Source organism: Electrophorus electricus, chromosome 7, assembly GCF_013358815.1.
Source record: "Electrophorus electricus isolate fEleEle1 chromosome 7, fEleEle1.pri, whole genome shotgun sequence".
NCBI lineage: Eukaryota > Metazoa > Chordata > Actinopteri > Gymnotiformes > Gymnotidae > Electrophorus > Electrophorus electricus.
The window spans coordinates 21275214-21291566 of NC_049541.1; the positions used below are offsets into that span (position 1 = coordinate 21275214).

At 41.6% G+C, this 16353-nt stretch overlaps 3 protein-coding genes across 6 annotated transcripts; 1 reads left to right on the top strand and 2 right to left on the bottom strand.

Annotated features, from left to right (window-relative positions):
- Positions 1-28: 28 nt before the first annotated feature.
- Positions 29-5718, bottom strand: akr1b1.2 (aldo-keto reductase family 1, member B1 (aldose reductase), tandem duplicate 2). 2 transcript variants are annotated; one of them, XM_027026646.2, is made up of 10 exons: positions 5590-5718; positions 5133-5300; positions 4701-4817; positions 4100-4177; positions 3846-3968; positions 2572-2678; positions 2023-2104; positions 1793-1876; positions 1621-1703; positions 29-1087 (listed from the first exon to the last, which is right to left on the bottom strand). In XM_027026646.2, exons 1-10 carry the CDS (start codon positions 5653-5655, stop codon positions 1045-1047), a joined length of 951 nt encoding a protein of 316 aa, XP_026882447.2. In that variant the 5' UTR covers positions 5656-5718; the 3' UTR covers positions 29-1044. The 2 variants fall into 2 exon arrangements, with proteins under 2 accessions (XP_026882447.2, XP_026882448.1); XM_027026647.2 differs by lacking the exon at positions 4701-4817.
- A 95-nt stretch (positions 5719-5813) lies between these two features.
- Positions 5814-11564, bottom strand: prdm4 (PR domain containing 4). 3 transcript variants are annotated; one of them, XM_035527751.1, is made up of 12 exons: positions 11147-11564; positions 10958-11004; positions 10733-10848; positions 10446-10634; positions 9598-10365; positions 9067-9216; positions 8569-8687; positions 8242-8327; positions 7997-8124; positions 7220-7630; positions 6745-6913; positions 5814-6585 (listed from the first exon to the last, which is right to left on the bottom strand). In XM_035527751.1, the coding sequence occupies exons 3-12, from the start codon at positions 10845-10847 to the stop codon at positions 6252-6254; spliced, it is 2469 nt and encodes an 822-aa protein (XP_035383644.1). In that variant the 5' UTR covers position 10848; positions 10958-11004; positions 11147-11564; the 3' UTR covers positions 5814-6251. The 3 variants fall into 3 exon arrangements, with proteins under 3 accessions (XP_035383644.1, XP_035383645.1, XP_035383643.1); XM_035527752.1 differs by having other exon boundaries at positions 7391-7630; positions 8518-8687; XM_035527750.1 differs by having other exon boundaries at positions 8518-8687.
- Positions 11565-11717: 153 nt separating this feature from the next.
- Positions 11718-16052, top strand: psmc2 (proteasome 26S subunit, ATPase 2). The gene is made up of 12 exons (XM_027026633.2): positions 11718-11889; positions 12405-12442; positions 12640-12721; positions 12939-13038; positions 13195-13326; positions 13432-13504; positions 13728-13823; positions 13923-14087; positions 14174-14261; positions 14933-15135; positions 15592-15688; positions 15809-16052. Exons 1-12 carry the CDS (start codon positions 11820-11822, stop codon positions 15964-15966), a joined length of 1302 nt encoding a protein of 433 aa, XP_026882434.1. The 5' UTR covers positions 11718-11819; the 3' UTR covers positions 15967-16052.
- The last annotated feature ends 301 nt before the right edge of the window (positions 16053-16353 follow it).

The window sequence follows — 16353 nt, forward strand, 5'->3', positions numbered from 1 at the left end:
CTTTTTTCTGAACATTAAAACAAACCCCTTTGATGTCTCAATTTATTCATGATACATGAATCACACTGACAAGAAAGAGTGGCGAAGCACATTAAAGATCTTCACTGAATACGCACGAAGAATTTTGTAAATAAAACTAGTACCGGATAGCAAAGAATAACATCTCCAAATACAAAGTCCTATGCATTTCATATACAGACTTCATTTTAAGCCTTAAGTGCTGTTTGGTAAGCAAAGATTTCCATGCTAGATGTTGTTTTTTTTTTTTAATAATTTTATAATATATATATATTTTTTTTTATTTTTTTTTTTTTTATTTTACTTACACACACACACACCACCCGACTCAGTAACAATTTATTTGCAGTTACCGAAGTGTGAGCCAATTTTGCTGGCAGACTCAACCATTAAACATTTGTTCTGATGAACTGTGATAAAATTTTGATTCTGTCAGTTTTTTTCAGTCAGAATATGAGTAAATCATTTGCTTCCTGCCTGTTAAACACTCATTTAAACAGGACAAATCAAACATGTGGACAAACCTTTCTATGTGTGAATGGGCCGATAGGTGATCTATAATGAGTAAGAGTACCTCACCAGAGACCCTGCAAGGAGGAGTGACACTGTGACCATTTAACGGGGGGAAGGAGTGCTCCTGTGTGAAAGGAGTGCTCCTACATGAAAATCTAATTCAAGATCATTCTTAGGACAATCAAACTAGGGAAAGCAAAATAATTACATGGTATAAAACTTTACATGATGTGAATAGAAATGGGAGCAATAAAGTATAATGTAGAGTATAATGTAGAATGCAAGTATAAAGGAGAGCAGCATAAACTAAGTAGTGGTGTTCACAAAGATTCACAGAAAAGAAAAAACTAAACAGAAGCAATTAAGTTTGCACTGCTTACGGAAAACCCGAACCTTCCTGTAAACTCACACTCAAGCCTTGTCAAACCTGTGTCAAAAGAACAATAAAAGAAGCAACAAAAGTTAACTAGCTTTGCAGCTTTAAGTGGCGTCTTAGAAGGGGCTTTTCCGTATTTAGAATTCAGCATGAAAGGGGTAGTCCTTATGCTTCACGCCCCTGTGTAACAAACAAGAATTCAAAATTAACATTCAGAACATATACATATCTGCTCTACACAATTTTTTGGTTCAATCACCATTCATCTCTAGTCAAATTTGGATCACAGAATCACTGCTGAAGGGAGATCATAATTATTATTAGGGTGGTAGATCATTCAGCACTGTAGTGACAGTGACTAGGTAGAAACAACCCACTGATGTGGGAGATGACCAACACAAATGACGTATGGAAACAGATGGGACTTTGTCATGACCTGCATAGTCTTAACTATTTTATAGCTGTATCCAATAGGTTCACATACATTTTACAATAAATTGTACCAAGTTACACAAGGCCGTCATGACCATTTCATTCTGAAGCTAACCAACTGCACCAAAGTCCTGTGCCCTGTGTACACTTTGTCAACTTTTATTGGCCTCTTTCATAAGTAATCTGGTTTTAAACAAAAGGCTGGTGTTGGCTGGATTCTTTTAACATAAATTTCTACAACAAATGTACTTATGTTTAGGAACACACGCACACAAACTTACCAAGGCATGGGACAAGCCCTAAAGTTCTTGTTGAAGCCCAAAATTGTTTTCATCTCCTCATCACTCAGGCTGAAGTCAAAGACCTGTGTGGATTAACAAAGCAATGTGTTTAAACAACTGCTGCATTACAGTCTGTCTCCTGGAATGTGCAGACTCTACTGGGCAAGCTAACCTGGAAGTTCTCCTGAATGCGTGAAGGAGTGATGGACTTCGGTATCACGATGACGTTCCTCTGGATGTGGAACCTTATTAGCACCTGTGATTAGTGTTGGTTGGAACAAAACACATTAAGCCTCACTTAAGATGAGTCTTGGTCTGAAAATAGGCTGTGTAGAAATTATGTGAGGGATTCACCAAGTTTTATACATTATGCCACCAGGTATACGTCAACGCACACTCTACCTGTGCAGAGGTTTTCTTGTGCTTTTCAGCAATGGCTTTTATGTTTGGGTCCTCCAGCAATGAGGGGTCCTCTGGTTTGACCCTGGTGAAATAAGTTATTTTCACCTGAAGAAAAGCTCTGTGCTTGTTGAGATCATTCTAACTTATCTAGTTCTATACTCACACCGAGGTCTGTAGTCAAATGTTAATCAGGTTGGAAATACAATGATACCACTGCTTATATACAGAAAAATAAGTGAACATCATGAAATCCCATTAGCAGGTTTCAGTGGATTATACACATTACAAGTGTTACACTGGATATTCTCACACATTTATAATACACAAAAACTGGTCTAATGGTGTGAAAAGCAAAAGTAAAAAAAAGTTTTAAAAAGGTACTAAAACATTATTATTATTTTTTTTAATTATTATTATTATTATTAATCAGCATAATTTTTAATCCATAGTTCCAGTACTTTAAATAACAGCAACTGTTAACTTATACTTCTATATATAAAATAACAAAAGGCTTTTTTTGAGGAGTTGTTCTGAAGAAAACCTGCTCACCAAGGTCTGTCAGGTGACCCCAAGGGGCTGTAGGCAGTCACGGAGATGCCCTTAGACTGACAGAAGTTGATCAGTTTCTCCTGAGTTAGGTAAGGATGGCACTCAATCTGGGGAAAAAATAACATAGAAATTTAGGTGACTGAGTTTTGAGGAAAATACTTGCTGATTTATTCATAGTGGTTTTGTTTTTACATCAAGCTCAAATACAAGTCTAGCACAGACTGTCTGAAAGCTGGCAGTTCCAGACTCAGTCCAGACAAATGAAAGAACATTATAGGAGCAACAGTATTAGGAAAGTGCCGTAGGCACAAGATTATTAGATACCAGATGGTTATTAGCTAGGAGATGGCCTTTCCTTCTGGAACCGTCACAGCCAATGAGGTCCAACCGAACAAAGTTAATGTCATTAGCATAAAGACTAAGGTTTCAAAACATAGTTCCCTCTTGATTCATGTTGAAATATTTTCTTTTTACATGAATTACACTACATTATATGTTAAAATACAGCAGTGAGTTGAGGGTTATTAGTGACTCTTAGTGGTCATTAAAACAACAAAATTTCTAATCTTGACAATACATCAGACACAGAAGACTGCACTGTAGAGCCTGTCATGAAATTTAGAATATTACACAGTAAACCGCAAATTCACGGTACATTGTCCAGCCTTATGGACACATCCCTTTCACGTTGTATTTTTATATATTCACCACCTTGTCATGGATAACTCTAGTGGATTGATCAAACACTTTTTTAAGCCAATGTTGTCCAAACGCTGTAAACAAATGCTGTTTCAATTTTACAGATGTAACTGGTTAAGCAATAACTTCTTCAGGGCCTGCACTTCTTTTTAACAAGTGTGAATATTTATGATTTATAATGTAAGGATGCCATATTTAAAAGGATATTCAAATTGTATGGTCAGATTCAAGTAGATTAAATCCCCAAAATTTGCAATTTCATTATATTATCCAATTCCTAAGAAATTAAACACGATGAGTTTATTTCAGCCCCTGTCCCCCAGCAAACAAATGTGGTGGAAGTGGTAACCAAGTTGGGGTTGTAGAACTCCTAACTCCTATGTTAGAAGGCATACAGGACAGTTATAGGTCCCCTAAAATCATCTCATGAGCAAACAATTTACAAGTTACATTTATTTGAAAACACCCAGACTGTATGAGTTACATAACCATAACATACCCATCCAGCCTGCTGCACATACTCCAGCTTGTTGTAATTACATCGTAAAGGTTGGAGATGAGGGTGAGTACCGCACCTGGTTGTTGGCAGGTTTATACTTCAAGCCTGGCTTGTTTAAAATGGCTTCAATCTGCTCATGGTTGAAGTTGGAGACACCAATGGCCTTAACCAGGCCTTCATCCATCAGCTCCTCCATACCCTGTAACAGATATTAATGCTCTACAGGACATGTTATATTAAAGACTGTTTACACTAAAAAACCAGTATCATGTGTAACAGCACAAAAAACAAAACAAAACACACAACCAAAAAAAAAAAAAAAATTCTCACCTCCCAAGTGTCTAGGAAACTGCTATCATCACTAATGATTAATCCTTCACTATCCAGGGGGAACTCATCTGGTCCAGCCTAAAAAATGACAATGTCATCTTTGTGCAACTGTGTTGCATAACTATCCAGATCATCCAGCTAACAGCACTTTATGGTCGTGTACCATAAACAAACATCAAAGACTTCTAGGCTTAGAGAGAGAGAGATGAACAATTTACATATTATTCTAGAATTTAAACTGACCAGAATTTAGACTTGGAAATCAAATCATTATTAATTTGTATATTTATCTTGTTTGAAAAAGAATCAAACAATTTCAAGAGTACTGGGGGAATTATCCAGTTTTGTTTATTGGATTCTCAGCAGAAGGAGGTAGCCAAGTGTGGTTTTTTGAGTATTTTCAACAGATAACCACATGTTCTGAATTATTTGTAAATACTGCTGCAAGTTTATTCAGTCATGATCACCTCAAATTGACTGGTGTTTTCTACAGAACCAGCTAGAAATGGTGTTACACAGAACATGAATAACTTAAACAGGACTAATGGAAAGTATTCTGATATCAAATGTAAGTTATATCCAGATAATTCATGTAAATCACCTGAAAGCCCAATGGCCAATGAATCAGATACAGATCTATGTAGTCAAGCTGCAGGTCACTTAATGTCATCTGACACGCTACTTTCACTGCAGATTTGTCATGGAAGGTGCACCAAAGCTGTAGAGAGAATAAAATTTAGTGCAGTTTCCAGAGAAGCAGAGGTCCTCAAAGTGCACAGCTTTGCTTGCACGGCTGAAGAAGGACCTCTGTCCGAAACGTTGTTTCTCTGGAAACTGTGCACTTTACTACAATTTTGAATCTCTTGCTACAGTACATTAAGGTTATTCATCTAGAATCTTCTTCGGAGTTACACACACACACACACACGTTTTGCTGCACTTCTCTATGACTCCGTTCACACTGTTATCCTCCTCCTTTGCTCAGTGCACACACTTAACTGTCATGAGTTGTAAGGAAAGGAAAGTAGGCTACCTTGCTGACCACGAAGAGCTCGTCTCTCCTCACCACGCCTTCTCTGATCATGGTTTGAATACCGTCTCCCACCTCCTTCTCGTTCCGGTAGACAAACGCTCCATCGACGTGGCGGTAGCCCGCGGCTATGGCGGCTTTTACAGCTTCGGCTACTTTACCTGGAGGTGACTGGCAGAGAGTGGCGGGCTAAGGCTCCCTGCACATTTAACATGTAGCTAGCTACATAAAGGCATTTCCCACCATACTAGCTAAGCCTAAAATAATACTGAACTATATGAAAACAAAGTAAAAAACGAGAGTGAAAGTTCCATGTAGTCGGCTCACTCGATCCCGCTGCCATAGCGTCTACGCTCTTGTCCACGGCGATCATTAGCATTAGCTAGGGGCACGTTACTTGTGTATTTTATTTTGTTACGGCGGACGTTAACGGTTTAGCTCGCTCTTTAACGGAACTTACCTTCCATGTTCCAAGACCGATAACTGGCATATCTGCGCCAGTGTTCAGTTTAACCGAAGTGGCCATAGTTTGTTAATTCTCCTAGGCACGGTCGCACGCACTAACGGCCAACTCGGACTCGTCTGAGGGTTTCTGTGAGCGCGCTCACTCCTCCCCAGCTGGCGCAAGTTCGAACATCATTCTGCACGTCATGGACCAAATAATGCAATAAGTCGAGTAATAAGTCGAGTATTTGTTGCAATTTTATTTGGAAAATAAACGACATTGTTCCGTAAATCGTAAGGTTGCTTTTCCCATAGATATCAATAAATAACAGCCCTGGCAAAGTAAGGACATGTAAAAAAAAACAAAAAAAAAAACCAACAACTTTGAGTTAATTAAGAAAATGTCATACAAATCGGGGGAAGAAAAATCTTGGCAGTGTTTCGGTTACAACATGATGTTCAGATATAATTTACATTTCACATGTAATGATTTGTATTTTTAAATTTCATTACACATCTACACCCCACCTCCCACAAATAAAAGCTTTATCTGGGTCAAGCAAGATTTTTGAATCAATAAAAATACATCTGCTGTAACCTGTAAATAGAGTGATAAATAAAATGAACGGTAAACTTGAAAAATAAAAAACTGTGCTCAAAGCACGTAGCACTGAGAGGTTACAGGGGCTTTTCCGAGGCGTACCCTTCCATGCCAATTCCACACTCTTCTTCATCATCTGGTGCCCTGGCACTCCTCTCCTCCTGTTCCTCTGCCTCATCCTCCTCATCATCCTCTTCCTCATCCCCTTCCTCTTCATGGGCAACTGACCTGCCAGTCTTGGGGCCCTTGCAGATTTTGAGGTGGCGTGTGAGGTGGTATTTGGTAAGAAAGCCCTTATTACATTTCTCACAGATGAATTCCCTCTTCCCATCGTGAGAGTTCAGGTGCTTTTTTAGGTGGTCAGTCTTGAGGAACTGCTTGTCACACTTTGGACATGTAATCTGACGGTCTCTGCGAAAATGAGAGAACCAAAAGCAGTCGTCAGCTGATTGAAACCGAAACAGGCCCTAAAAATATCAAATGAAATTCAGTGAACATGCATGCTTGTCATTTTATAACAACTTGAAACAGAACATACAGCAAGAAAACCAGGGAGTACCGTGCCCTTACAGTGAGTGTGTATACATGTGCTGTTTGAGGTCCTGTTTCCTATTGAACATCTTGTCACAGTGGTCACACTTGATATTCCTGACACCCGTGTGAATGACCATATGAGACTCTACATGGGCCTTCTGGGTAAAGGACTTCCCGCACACCGTGCACCGGAAATTCTTCTGACCTTTTGTACAAAAATCACACGTCACATCACAAACCTGTAAGGAGACAATGACTGCGGATAAAAGGTGACATTTTTCACCCCATACTAAGATTAGGCCTAGACTAAATCATTTTGAAAACAAACTTCCTGTTTTGTTATTTTATCCAGGATTAAGCTACAAAGAATAAATTGCCAAAAAGGCTAATATGTCTAAGAATGAATGAATACTTGAAAGAACGTGTCAATATAACTGTATTAGCAGTAGGCTAACTGTCCCTCTACACCACCACTGGAGCCGTGGTAAACCGGACATTTCCGAGCAGATACCTGTGTGTATTCTTAGATGCATCCTAAGGTTGCTAGGGTCACTGAAGGCCTTGCTACAGTAGCTGCATTTGTGCGGTCTCACGCCCATGTGACCCATGAAGTGCACGTTCAGCTTGGTGGAGGTTGTGAACGCTCGTGAACACATATTACACTTAAACTTCCTTTCCCTGCCTTGTCGGTGCCCGTTGCTCTGTGTGTCACCACTGGTGTGGCACTGCCATGACGGGGAGGAGGCGGAGCTGGGCGTCTCATTGGGCAGCTTATCCTGGGGGTGGGGCTGACTGTGCACTGAGGTGTGAGCAGGGTCTTCCTGGTTTGGGCTGTGACTGCTGAGGTGTGACTTGAACTCAGAGAAAGAGGTGCATTCTTTTCCACAGTGACAGATTTGTCCCTCTGGTACTTGAGGTACACCTACAAGTGAAAGATGCAGAAGAAGACATGTGAAACTCCGCAGAGCCTGCTTCAGGTGCACCGCTGACCTCACTAAATGTTCCCGTCCAGCTCTGACCAAAAAAAGGAATATTCTGCTTCAACAAAAAACAAAGAAAACTAAAGTCTGATTTTGCTCTAACTGAGACAGTCAAGTTTGTCCAACTCCAGTCCTGAAGAACGTCAGGTCCGGCGTGGGACACCCTGGAGTAAGCGTTTCATATAGACTCCAGTTGCCGTCCTGTGAGGTCATGCAATGTTTAGTGTTCTCTCTACTCTAACACACCTGACACAATCAGTCAGTCACGTAACATTTCACATCTTTAGAGAACTGGATTACTATCTTACCCAGCTGTCTGCTGTATTCCCTGCTGTAATAGAACAGCAGCTCTTGCTCTGGGAGAATCTCCTGTGACGTGCAGAAGTAGAGCTTCCCGTTATCGATGTATGCCACCAAATTCTGCTCCTCCGTGGTCCTGCAAACACATGACTTAGCTGGTAGGATTCGACGACAGAGATGACAACTGTGAATCAACAGCGTTCCATTAACGTTATGATCAAAGGTTATATGGTTGCCTTGGAGACTGGGTTACCTCGCCTTTCTCACAAACATCATCCAGTTACATTCGTGTTCGTCTGTCGTCACTATACAAAATTCTTGGATATCATTGTGGAACATCTAAAAATCAACAACAGAATTTGCCTTTTATCTTTCTCCTCTCTGAAAGTCATACGTTTCCATAGTTTATGTTGAGAAAAAAAGTCCTAAATGTGTCTAAACCTTATTTTATGGAGCAGAGAGTAAAACATAAGTGAGCAAAAAAAAACATGCTGTTATTTTTAGGGGGAAACGAGGCTTCTCATCTCACGACATTAGTGGACGAGTTTCCTATCATCTCGGTTTGGACAGTAACAGCGACCTTCCATAGTTGAGGGGTGTCCTTGTCAGACCAGTCTGTTAGCTCCACACTGCTACAGTGCTGCCCAACCATTGGTCCAAAGCAGGTCCTGGTGGGGATGGTCTCTCGTGTAAATACACCTGAGGATACAACACGGAGAAGACGTATGATATCAGCTGGCTATTATTTGTTATGACATTCAGGACTCTATCACTTATTAATACTGATCCGCATTAAATATGCACTAATTCAGGGATACTGTTGATTTGACACAACCATGTATTTGTTAAAGGTAAATTATCATGTTAGTAGTATATGTGCGTTTATTATAACACCCTTTACATTTATTTGCGAAGAACAACTGGAGCTTCAAAACTATTTTTAGTGTCTTCCTAACAAAATGTCAATATTATGCATAATTAAAATCAAATATCTGAAATGTATAAGTTTACAATGTTATAACAGTTTTTAAATATTAGATCAGTAAAAGCACCTAATGAAACTGTCCGATAGACTCACCAGTGGGCTCATCGGCCACAGATACACGAAGGCACAGGGGTTGGGGCAAAGAAAGGCGTGCCCTGCTCTGAATGGGCGTGTCTGGGATGAACGTGACAGGGCCGTGCTCAGGGCAGTCTGAGTTGAAAGAACGCTCACATAAAGTGCACCCTGCGCACATTAATCACAATAATAATCGTGATTAGCAAAAAACCTCAGTACTGTAATATATACAGTACTCTCTGTACACTCTGTGTTTACATATTAAGTAATATTTAGTTTATTTAATTTCTTTAGTAATAGATTAATTAGATCTAAATATTACACATGTATTTGGTAATTTTTTTTTATATTGTTTCTGTTGATATTGTTAAATGTTTGAGAGGACAACTAAACTTGTCATAGCACACAGTAAACATCAGCTGATTGAGGAGCAGGGCGTAGGGGAAAGACTTTCTACTGTTATCTCCTCTCTGTAAACTCCTCCAGTGGGATCCAGCCAACCATATTCAACACAGACTGGGGAAGGTGAAGGGATACTGCACAACTTACAAATAGTGAATGCCGTGGCTATGTTCTCCTTATTTGAGGTGGAGTCCTCCAGTTGTAGGGTGGAGTTAACCAGCACCAGACTGCTGTCTGGCCCCAGAGACACTTCTGTGGTGATGGGGGACACGTTTACAGGCTCGAGGCCCAAACCTGAGGGTCCATGCAGAGACACGGGTTCCAGCTGAGCCTGAGGCACCACGGCTCCAGCAAGCACCACGCTGACCACCCCAGAGCCCAGCTCCCCTCCAGGGTGCAAAGCTTCGCTCAGAGTCCCCGGGCCCCCGGACCCTCCGGAGCCGCTCCCCACCCTACCGCTCATATGCTCCTGTTCCATCACGACTGGCAGTTCCAGCCCAGCACCGTGCAGGGGCATCACTCCCCCTGAGGAGTCCACCCCAGCCAGGCTCTCGTGGGTCTGAGTCCTGGCCGCTAGCTGCTGCTGCGTCTCCACTGGCACCACCACCCCTTCCATGGCAGTCAGCTCCTCTCCCATCCCGTCGGGAGACAACGGACTGTTGACGCGTGACTCCATCGTAAGTCCAGTGGTGTCCAGCTGTACCTCGTGAGCACTGCCCTGGTGGAGGTCAACTTGCCCACTGACCTGCCGTGAGTCTATGGTCACCATAGCCTGATCCAAGGGCCCTCCAGGGCCACTGTACGGGTCTAGGCCGGAAGGGTTATTGTTGGGTACAGACAGAGTTCCATCCATGTTAAGACTGCTGGGGTGTATGTACTGGGGCGGAGGGCGATCAGCCAGATATGACAAAATACCTGGAGACCGAAAAAGGGCATATTAATCCAACCGGACATTAAAGAGTCTTAGAGTATCTACTGCACATCTAATACTTTACCTGGAAGGATGTGTCTGAAATAGCTACTCTCCAGGTGTGGGTATGGGGGAGGGGGTAAGGTATAGTTCCTTTCTGGAAGGCCACACATAACCCCTCTATCTCCTAAAGGACCCATGGGGAGCATCAGAGAGAGGGCGGAGGGCAGTGACCCAAGGGATGGACCCAAGCTTGGTATGGCTACTGGCATGCCTGAAAAAAAGAAGAAAAAAACAAACATTGAATTGATTTTGTGAGTAAATTGCAGCATGATACATTAATGAAGGAGAAATGGAAACAGAAAGTGTGACCTGGAGTGGCAATGGAGTTGTGAGTGGGTGAGGTAGGTATGCCTAGATGGCTCGAGCTGACAGAGGGTACACTGAGTTGGTCCATGCCCACGGGGTTAAGGTTCATGTCATTCATTCTGAACAAGAGTGAAAGAGACAAGCTGAAAACTGCTGCTTAATATCAAGCAAGTATCAGCATAATAGCAACATTAAAGAAATACATGTCAAAGTAATTAAGCTAGTTACCTGAAGGCTTGCTGTCAGTTATGGCACAGCAAGGGACATTTTTTTAACTGCAAAACGTATGGCAGAATTAACAGTAAAAACGTTGTGATGCTCAGGTACATTTAAATCTGTTGTTTTAATTACACTTGTTAACCTAAAATGGATACAAGGCATAAGTAATGTAATTCTAATTATCCATAGCTGGCTTACCTGTGTTGGTAGCCATACATTCAAATTTGAGAAACACACTAAGGTAACTAACAGTAACTTGCAAGCTACATATGAAACTGAAAAGACATAGCTACATCTAAAAAACACTCCAAATCTTATTTAGCACCACGTTACACGCATCGGAAAGTAATCCAGTTCTCAAAAAATATTAAAAACAATTGAAATTGGGTTTCCATCATGCATGCTAGCTAGCTAGCAAGCTTGTGCTAAAAAGAGAAGTACGGAATAAGAGGTATCTTGGTATCATATCTTACGAATGCCATTAAATATATGAATATACCAGTACAGTTCAAAAAGCAATACAGTACAACTGCTCAAATTCAAGCCTGAAATTCCTATTTTTCCTAAATTCCTAAAACATAATGAGGAAAACAATAACATGACTAAAGACAAGGGAGTAAGGAGCAAGGAGCAAGGAGAGGGACAATCTTTCAAAATAATAGTCCCAAACTCTGGTCACAAATGTTGCCCGCTGATATAAAAGTCACAAGCGCAGCAGACTTGAATTTTGAAAATGGGGAGAACTATTGGTGGCGCACTATGCGCCGGAAGTGGATCGAAAGGCGGATGTTAGCTTGCTGGCTTAAAAACCTGCTGTGTAATCTTAGAGTTGAGTGCGGCACTGGGAAATAAATATAAATAAGGATTCATCATGCCAGATTATTTAGGATCAGAACAACGCAAAGTAAAAGAGGAGGAGAAGGACGACGGCCCAATTAGAGGTACTGTATTGAGAAGTCATTTTGTTTAACAAACTAGCTGGTACCTTTTACGTGGAAAATATATTTGGATACCTAACTAGCTCTCGCGCTCGGACTGTTAGCTAGAAAGACGGTATTTAACAAATATTTCAGAATAAAGAGGAATTAATCTGGATGTTGTCAGTTAAGCGAACATACAGTATTTGTGGGGGAAATCATTCTTTTGTCGCTAGCTAGCTAACGCTAGCGTTGGTTCCTTGTTTAGGTCAGCTAGCTGACTGTATCAAAAGCAAGGCGATTTAGCTGTTAACATGTTAGCATGCTAAGCATTTATTAAGACAAAACCACATAGCCTCTCTTTAGTTTAGCTGAGATCCACTACTGAGTCCTAGCATAAGTTTTCGCCGGTGCTCCCATCACTACCTTTTGTACAGTGCGGTAGCCAAGCGAGCAAGTCATTTTTTTAGATCCATTAACTATGTCTTAGCAGTACACAGCATTGTAACACATTTGCTGTCTGATGTGTCGCTCTTCAGCTCTGGATGAAGGCGATATCGCTCTTCTGAAAACCTACGTAAGTACTCATGTCTTTCATGACTGATCATGTTTAGGCATAAAATCCAGCTAGTTGCTTAGTGTATTTTTAGCTTGCTAGTTACATAACGGCTTTGACATGTCCAAATGTGGGCAGAAAGACAGTAGTAGTGTAAATCTCTTAAAGAGTACAAAAGACACCAACACCAACTTTTATACCAATATGTTAACACACAGGGCCAGAGCACCTATTCACGTCAGATTAAACAGGTGGAAGATGACATCCAGCAGCTTCTCAAGAAGATAAATGAACTCACAGGTACGTGTGTCAGCACAGCAGGGACACATGCAAGCCAAGCTGGATGTATGGAGATGCTGGCGCTTTCCTTAGTCATCTGTATTACTCGACACTTGATGTCTTGCAGTAATAAAGTGTCATTTGGTGTGACTGTACAGACATGAAAGTGTCTGATACAGGATTGGTGTGACTGTATAGGCAGGAAAGAGTCTGATACAGGATTGGTGTGACTGTACAGGTATTAAAGAGTCTGATACAGGATTGGCTCCTCCTGCATTATGGGATTTAGCTGCAGACAAGCAGACGCTGCAGAGCGAGCAGCCTCTACAGGTGGCCAGGTATGTGGGGGAAAAAAGAACACTTCCACACCTTGATATTGTAAACACTTTTTTTTTCTAAAAACAACCTTTAACAGATTCTGGAATGAAGGATTTCATCAGAAAGCAAAGATGAAATGACTCGTATCCTATAAATGCGGTTTGTTTGACCTTTAGATGCACAAAAATAATCAATGCTGACTCTGAGGATCCAAAGTACATCATCAACGTGAAGCAGTTTGCCAAGTTTGTGGTGGACCTGAGTGATCAGGTCGCCCCCACGGACATTGAGGAAGGAATGAGAGTTGGGTGAGGACGCCACACCTGGCAGAGCAGCAGTAGGCAGTGAAGTTCTCCAAGATTTTGGGCTATTTCATAATGTACTGGCCTGGTTTGTTCTTCTTGTCCTCCTAGTGTTGACCGAAATAAGTATCAGATCCATATTCCACTCCCACCCAAAATTGATCCCACCGTAACTATGATGCAGGTGAGAAATTACTTCGGTTTAAAGAATACGAAGATAATGTTGCAATAGAAAGATTAACGTTTGCTGCTGCGTTTTGGGATACTTTTAAATATCCAGTGATCGTCTGTGGTTCCTGTCAAGTGAACTGCTGTGAGATACAAAGTCTAACAGAAGGCGCTAGCATGAGTGACTCTTAAGAATGCCTAAATAATTTCCCCATAAATAAATCTTTATTCTTGAATAGGTAGAGGAGAAGCCAGATGTAACCTACAGTGACGTGGGAGGCTGCAAAGAACAAATCGAGAAACTGCGAGAAGTGGTGGAGACCCCTCTGCTTCATGTAAGCCACCAATGCTTTTAGCCTGACCATGCTAACGGTGCGTTCGGTTAACTCCCACTGGTTCCACCTGGGTCTGAGTGCTTTCGTCCCAACCCCCAGCCGGAGCGCTTCGTGAACCTGGGCATTGAACCTCCTAAAGGAGTGCTGCTCTTCGGCCCGCCAGGCACTGGTAAGACGCTGTGTGCCCGTGCTGTGGCCAACCGCACCGATGCCTGCTTCATCAGGGTCATCGGCTCGGAGCTGGTACAGAAATACGTGGGAGAGGTGAGTTTCGAGGAGACTGTGTCCGTTGCGTTGTTTGTCAAGACGCGTTGTTGCCGAAGTACAGTGGGTTTTGTATTTCTCATTAGGGCGCCAGGATGGTGCGAGAACTGTTTGAAATGGCTAGGACCAAGAAGGCTTGCCTCATCTTTTTTGATGAAATTGATGCCATTGGAGGTACTATGACTTGTTGACTTTGCACCAGTACCCCCTTACTTGCACACCTTCACACACTAATACCCCCTGAATTACACACCTTTATAGCAAATGCCACTCTAAGTGGCACAGAAATGTAAATATGATCATGTAACCTTAATCTGTCCAGCTAGAAAGAATCAACTGTGTGAGAGTCTATGAGGAGATAATCTATTTGCTTGTGCTGTAATCTACGTGTGTGGTGATGGAGTGTTTAACATCACAGGCCCAAAGCTTTGGAACTCCCTCCCCTTGCACCTCTTTCTCTGCCCATCACTGTCCACCTTCAAAGAGCATTTAAAACCTTTCTCTTTCAGACTTTACAGCCTTTCCTGAGCTGTAAATTCTTTTTGTTTCCATTGCCTCACTGCTTTGTTTTATTATAGTTGTGTTTTTCTCCCGTCACTCATTACTGTAACTTTTACCATGTCATAATCTCTCATTTTTAGCTTCATTTTATCTACCTTTTAAAAATGTTTTCATTTTAACTACTGTGTTGTCATTTTATTATTCTTGTGATCCACCCTGCTATCATTTCTTATAATTTGTCATGTTTTCATTTATTGTAGTGTCCTTAAGTATCCTGAAAGGCTTATTATTATTATTATTATTATTATTATTAATATTTTATTTATATTATTATTATCGTGCAGGAGCCCGTTTTGATGACGGTGCTGGAGGAGACAACGAGGTGCAGAGGACCATGCTGGAACTGATCAACCAGCTGGATGGCTTCGACCCCAGAGGGAACATCAAGGTCCTGATGGCTACAAACCGACCCGACACCCTGGACCCGGCTCTCATGAGGCCTGGCCGGCTGGACCGCAAGATTGAGTTCAGTCTGCCTGACTTAGAAGTGAGTTTGGTCTGAGTGCTAACCCACCACAGTCCTGATTGATTGGCTTCAGTCATCAGTTTTGTGATATTTTGCTGCCACCTATTGGTGGAACCTAAAGGAATACTAAAACTATAAACATCAAAGAAACATGCAATATTTGCTGATTTTAAAATTATTTTAGGATGTTTGTCAAAAATGCCTTGCAAAAACATGACCTCCAGGCTTTCAAAGGTCATACTTTCAGAGAATATTTAATTGTCTGTGTCTCTGAAGCCAAGCATTTGACCAACTTTCACCACACCTTTTAAGTCCTTTGAATGCTAAGTCATATGTGCTGAATCGTGTGTGCTATTGATAGAGTATTCCTTTAATATAGCGCTAGAAACTCTTGCTCAAAAGAAAAACCGTTAAAACCACTGCAATTATACGTGTCCTGATTTTTAAAAACTTTTTTTTTTGTGGCGTTGTGTTCAGGGCCGTACCCACATCTTTAAGATCCACGCCCGTTCCATGAGTGTGGAGAGAGACATTCGTTTTGAGCTTCTGGCACGCCTCTGTCCCAACAGCACAGGTACATCTCTTATCCTAAATGCAGCCAAATCTCTGTGGTCCCATAAAACCGAGATAAACAGAACTTCCATCAGCGACTCGGCATCTTGCGTGGACTCATTCTGATAATGTTCCCGGTTAGGTGCCGAGATCCGGAGCGTGTGCACGGAAGCTGGGATGTTCGCCATCAGAGCCCGAAGAAAAATCGCCACGGAGAAAGACTTCCTAGAGGCCGTGAACAAAGTCATCAAGTCCTACGCCAAGTTCAGCGCTACCCCGCGATACATGACCTACAACTAGTCCAAACTTTCACCCCACTACAAATCTCTCACTTTTTCTTTAGTGTTACCAGTAATGAATAAACATTAATCTATCAGCCATTTTAAGTGACCTTTTTGCTTTTTTTTTTTTATCAGTAGTAGAAATATTTCTTCACAAGTCCCTCTGGACTTGATGCACGGTCCCAGGAAGCCAAGGGAACACGTTCAGTAGTGGAGTTGTGTGTCCAGTATGGGAACACTGACCTTGACTGTGCTGAGCAACATTAGTCAACTCTCTGCACAGAGCGTGTCCTTACAACACACAGTTTGCTGAGTTTGTTATGTTTATGGACAATCAAGACACAATCAAAGGGCTCGATTTAAAGGTTGTCTTTCCAGTGTTGTCATAACACATGCCCATCCTACA

Coding starts and splice junctions, on each gene's coding strand:
- akr1b1.2 (XM_027026646.2), bottom strand. CDS start 5,655: ATGGCCACTTCGGTTAAACTGAACACTGGCGCAGATATGCCAGTTATC. Junction 5,301..5,589: donor TCGGTCTTGGAACATGGAAG/GTAAGTTCCGTT, acceptor ACTCTCTGCCAG/TCACCTCCAGGTAAAGTAGC. Junction 4,178..4,700: donor ATTGGCCATTGGGCTTTCAG/GTGATTTACATG, acceptor GTCATTTTTTAG/GCTGGACCAGATGAGTTCCC.
- prdm4 (XM_035527750.1), bottom strand. CDS start 10,847: ATGAATGACATGAACCTTAACCCCGTGGGCATGGACCAACTCAGTGTA. Junction 9,217..9,597: donor AGCCACGGCATTCACTATTT/GTAAGTTGTGCA, acceptor TAATGTGCGCAG/GGTGCACTTTATGTGAGCGT. Junction 6,914..7,219: donor GCATCTAAGAATACACACAG/GTATCTGCTCGG, acceptor TTTGTACAAAAG/GTCAGAAGAATTTCCGGTGC.
- psmc2 (XM_027026633.2), top strand. CDS start 11,820: ATGCCAGATTATTTAGGATCAGAACAACGCAAAGTAAAAGAGGAGGAG. Junction 13,505..13,727: donor CCACCGTAACTATGATGCAG/GTGAGAAATTAC, acceptor ATTCTTGAATAG/GTAGAGGAGAAGCCAGATGT. Junction 15,136..15,591: donor TCAGTCTGCCTGACTTAGAA/GTGAGTTTGGTC, acceptor CGTTGTGTTCAG/GGCCGTACCCACATCTTTAA.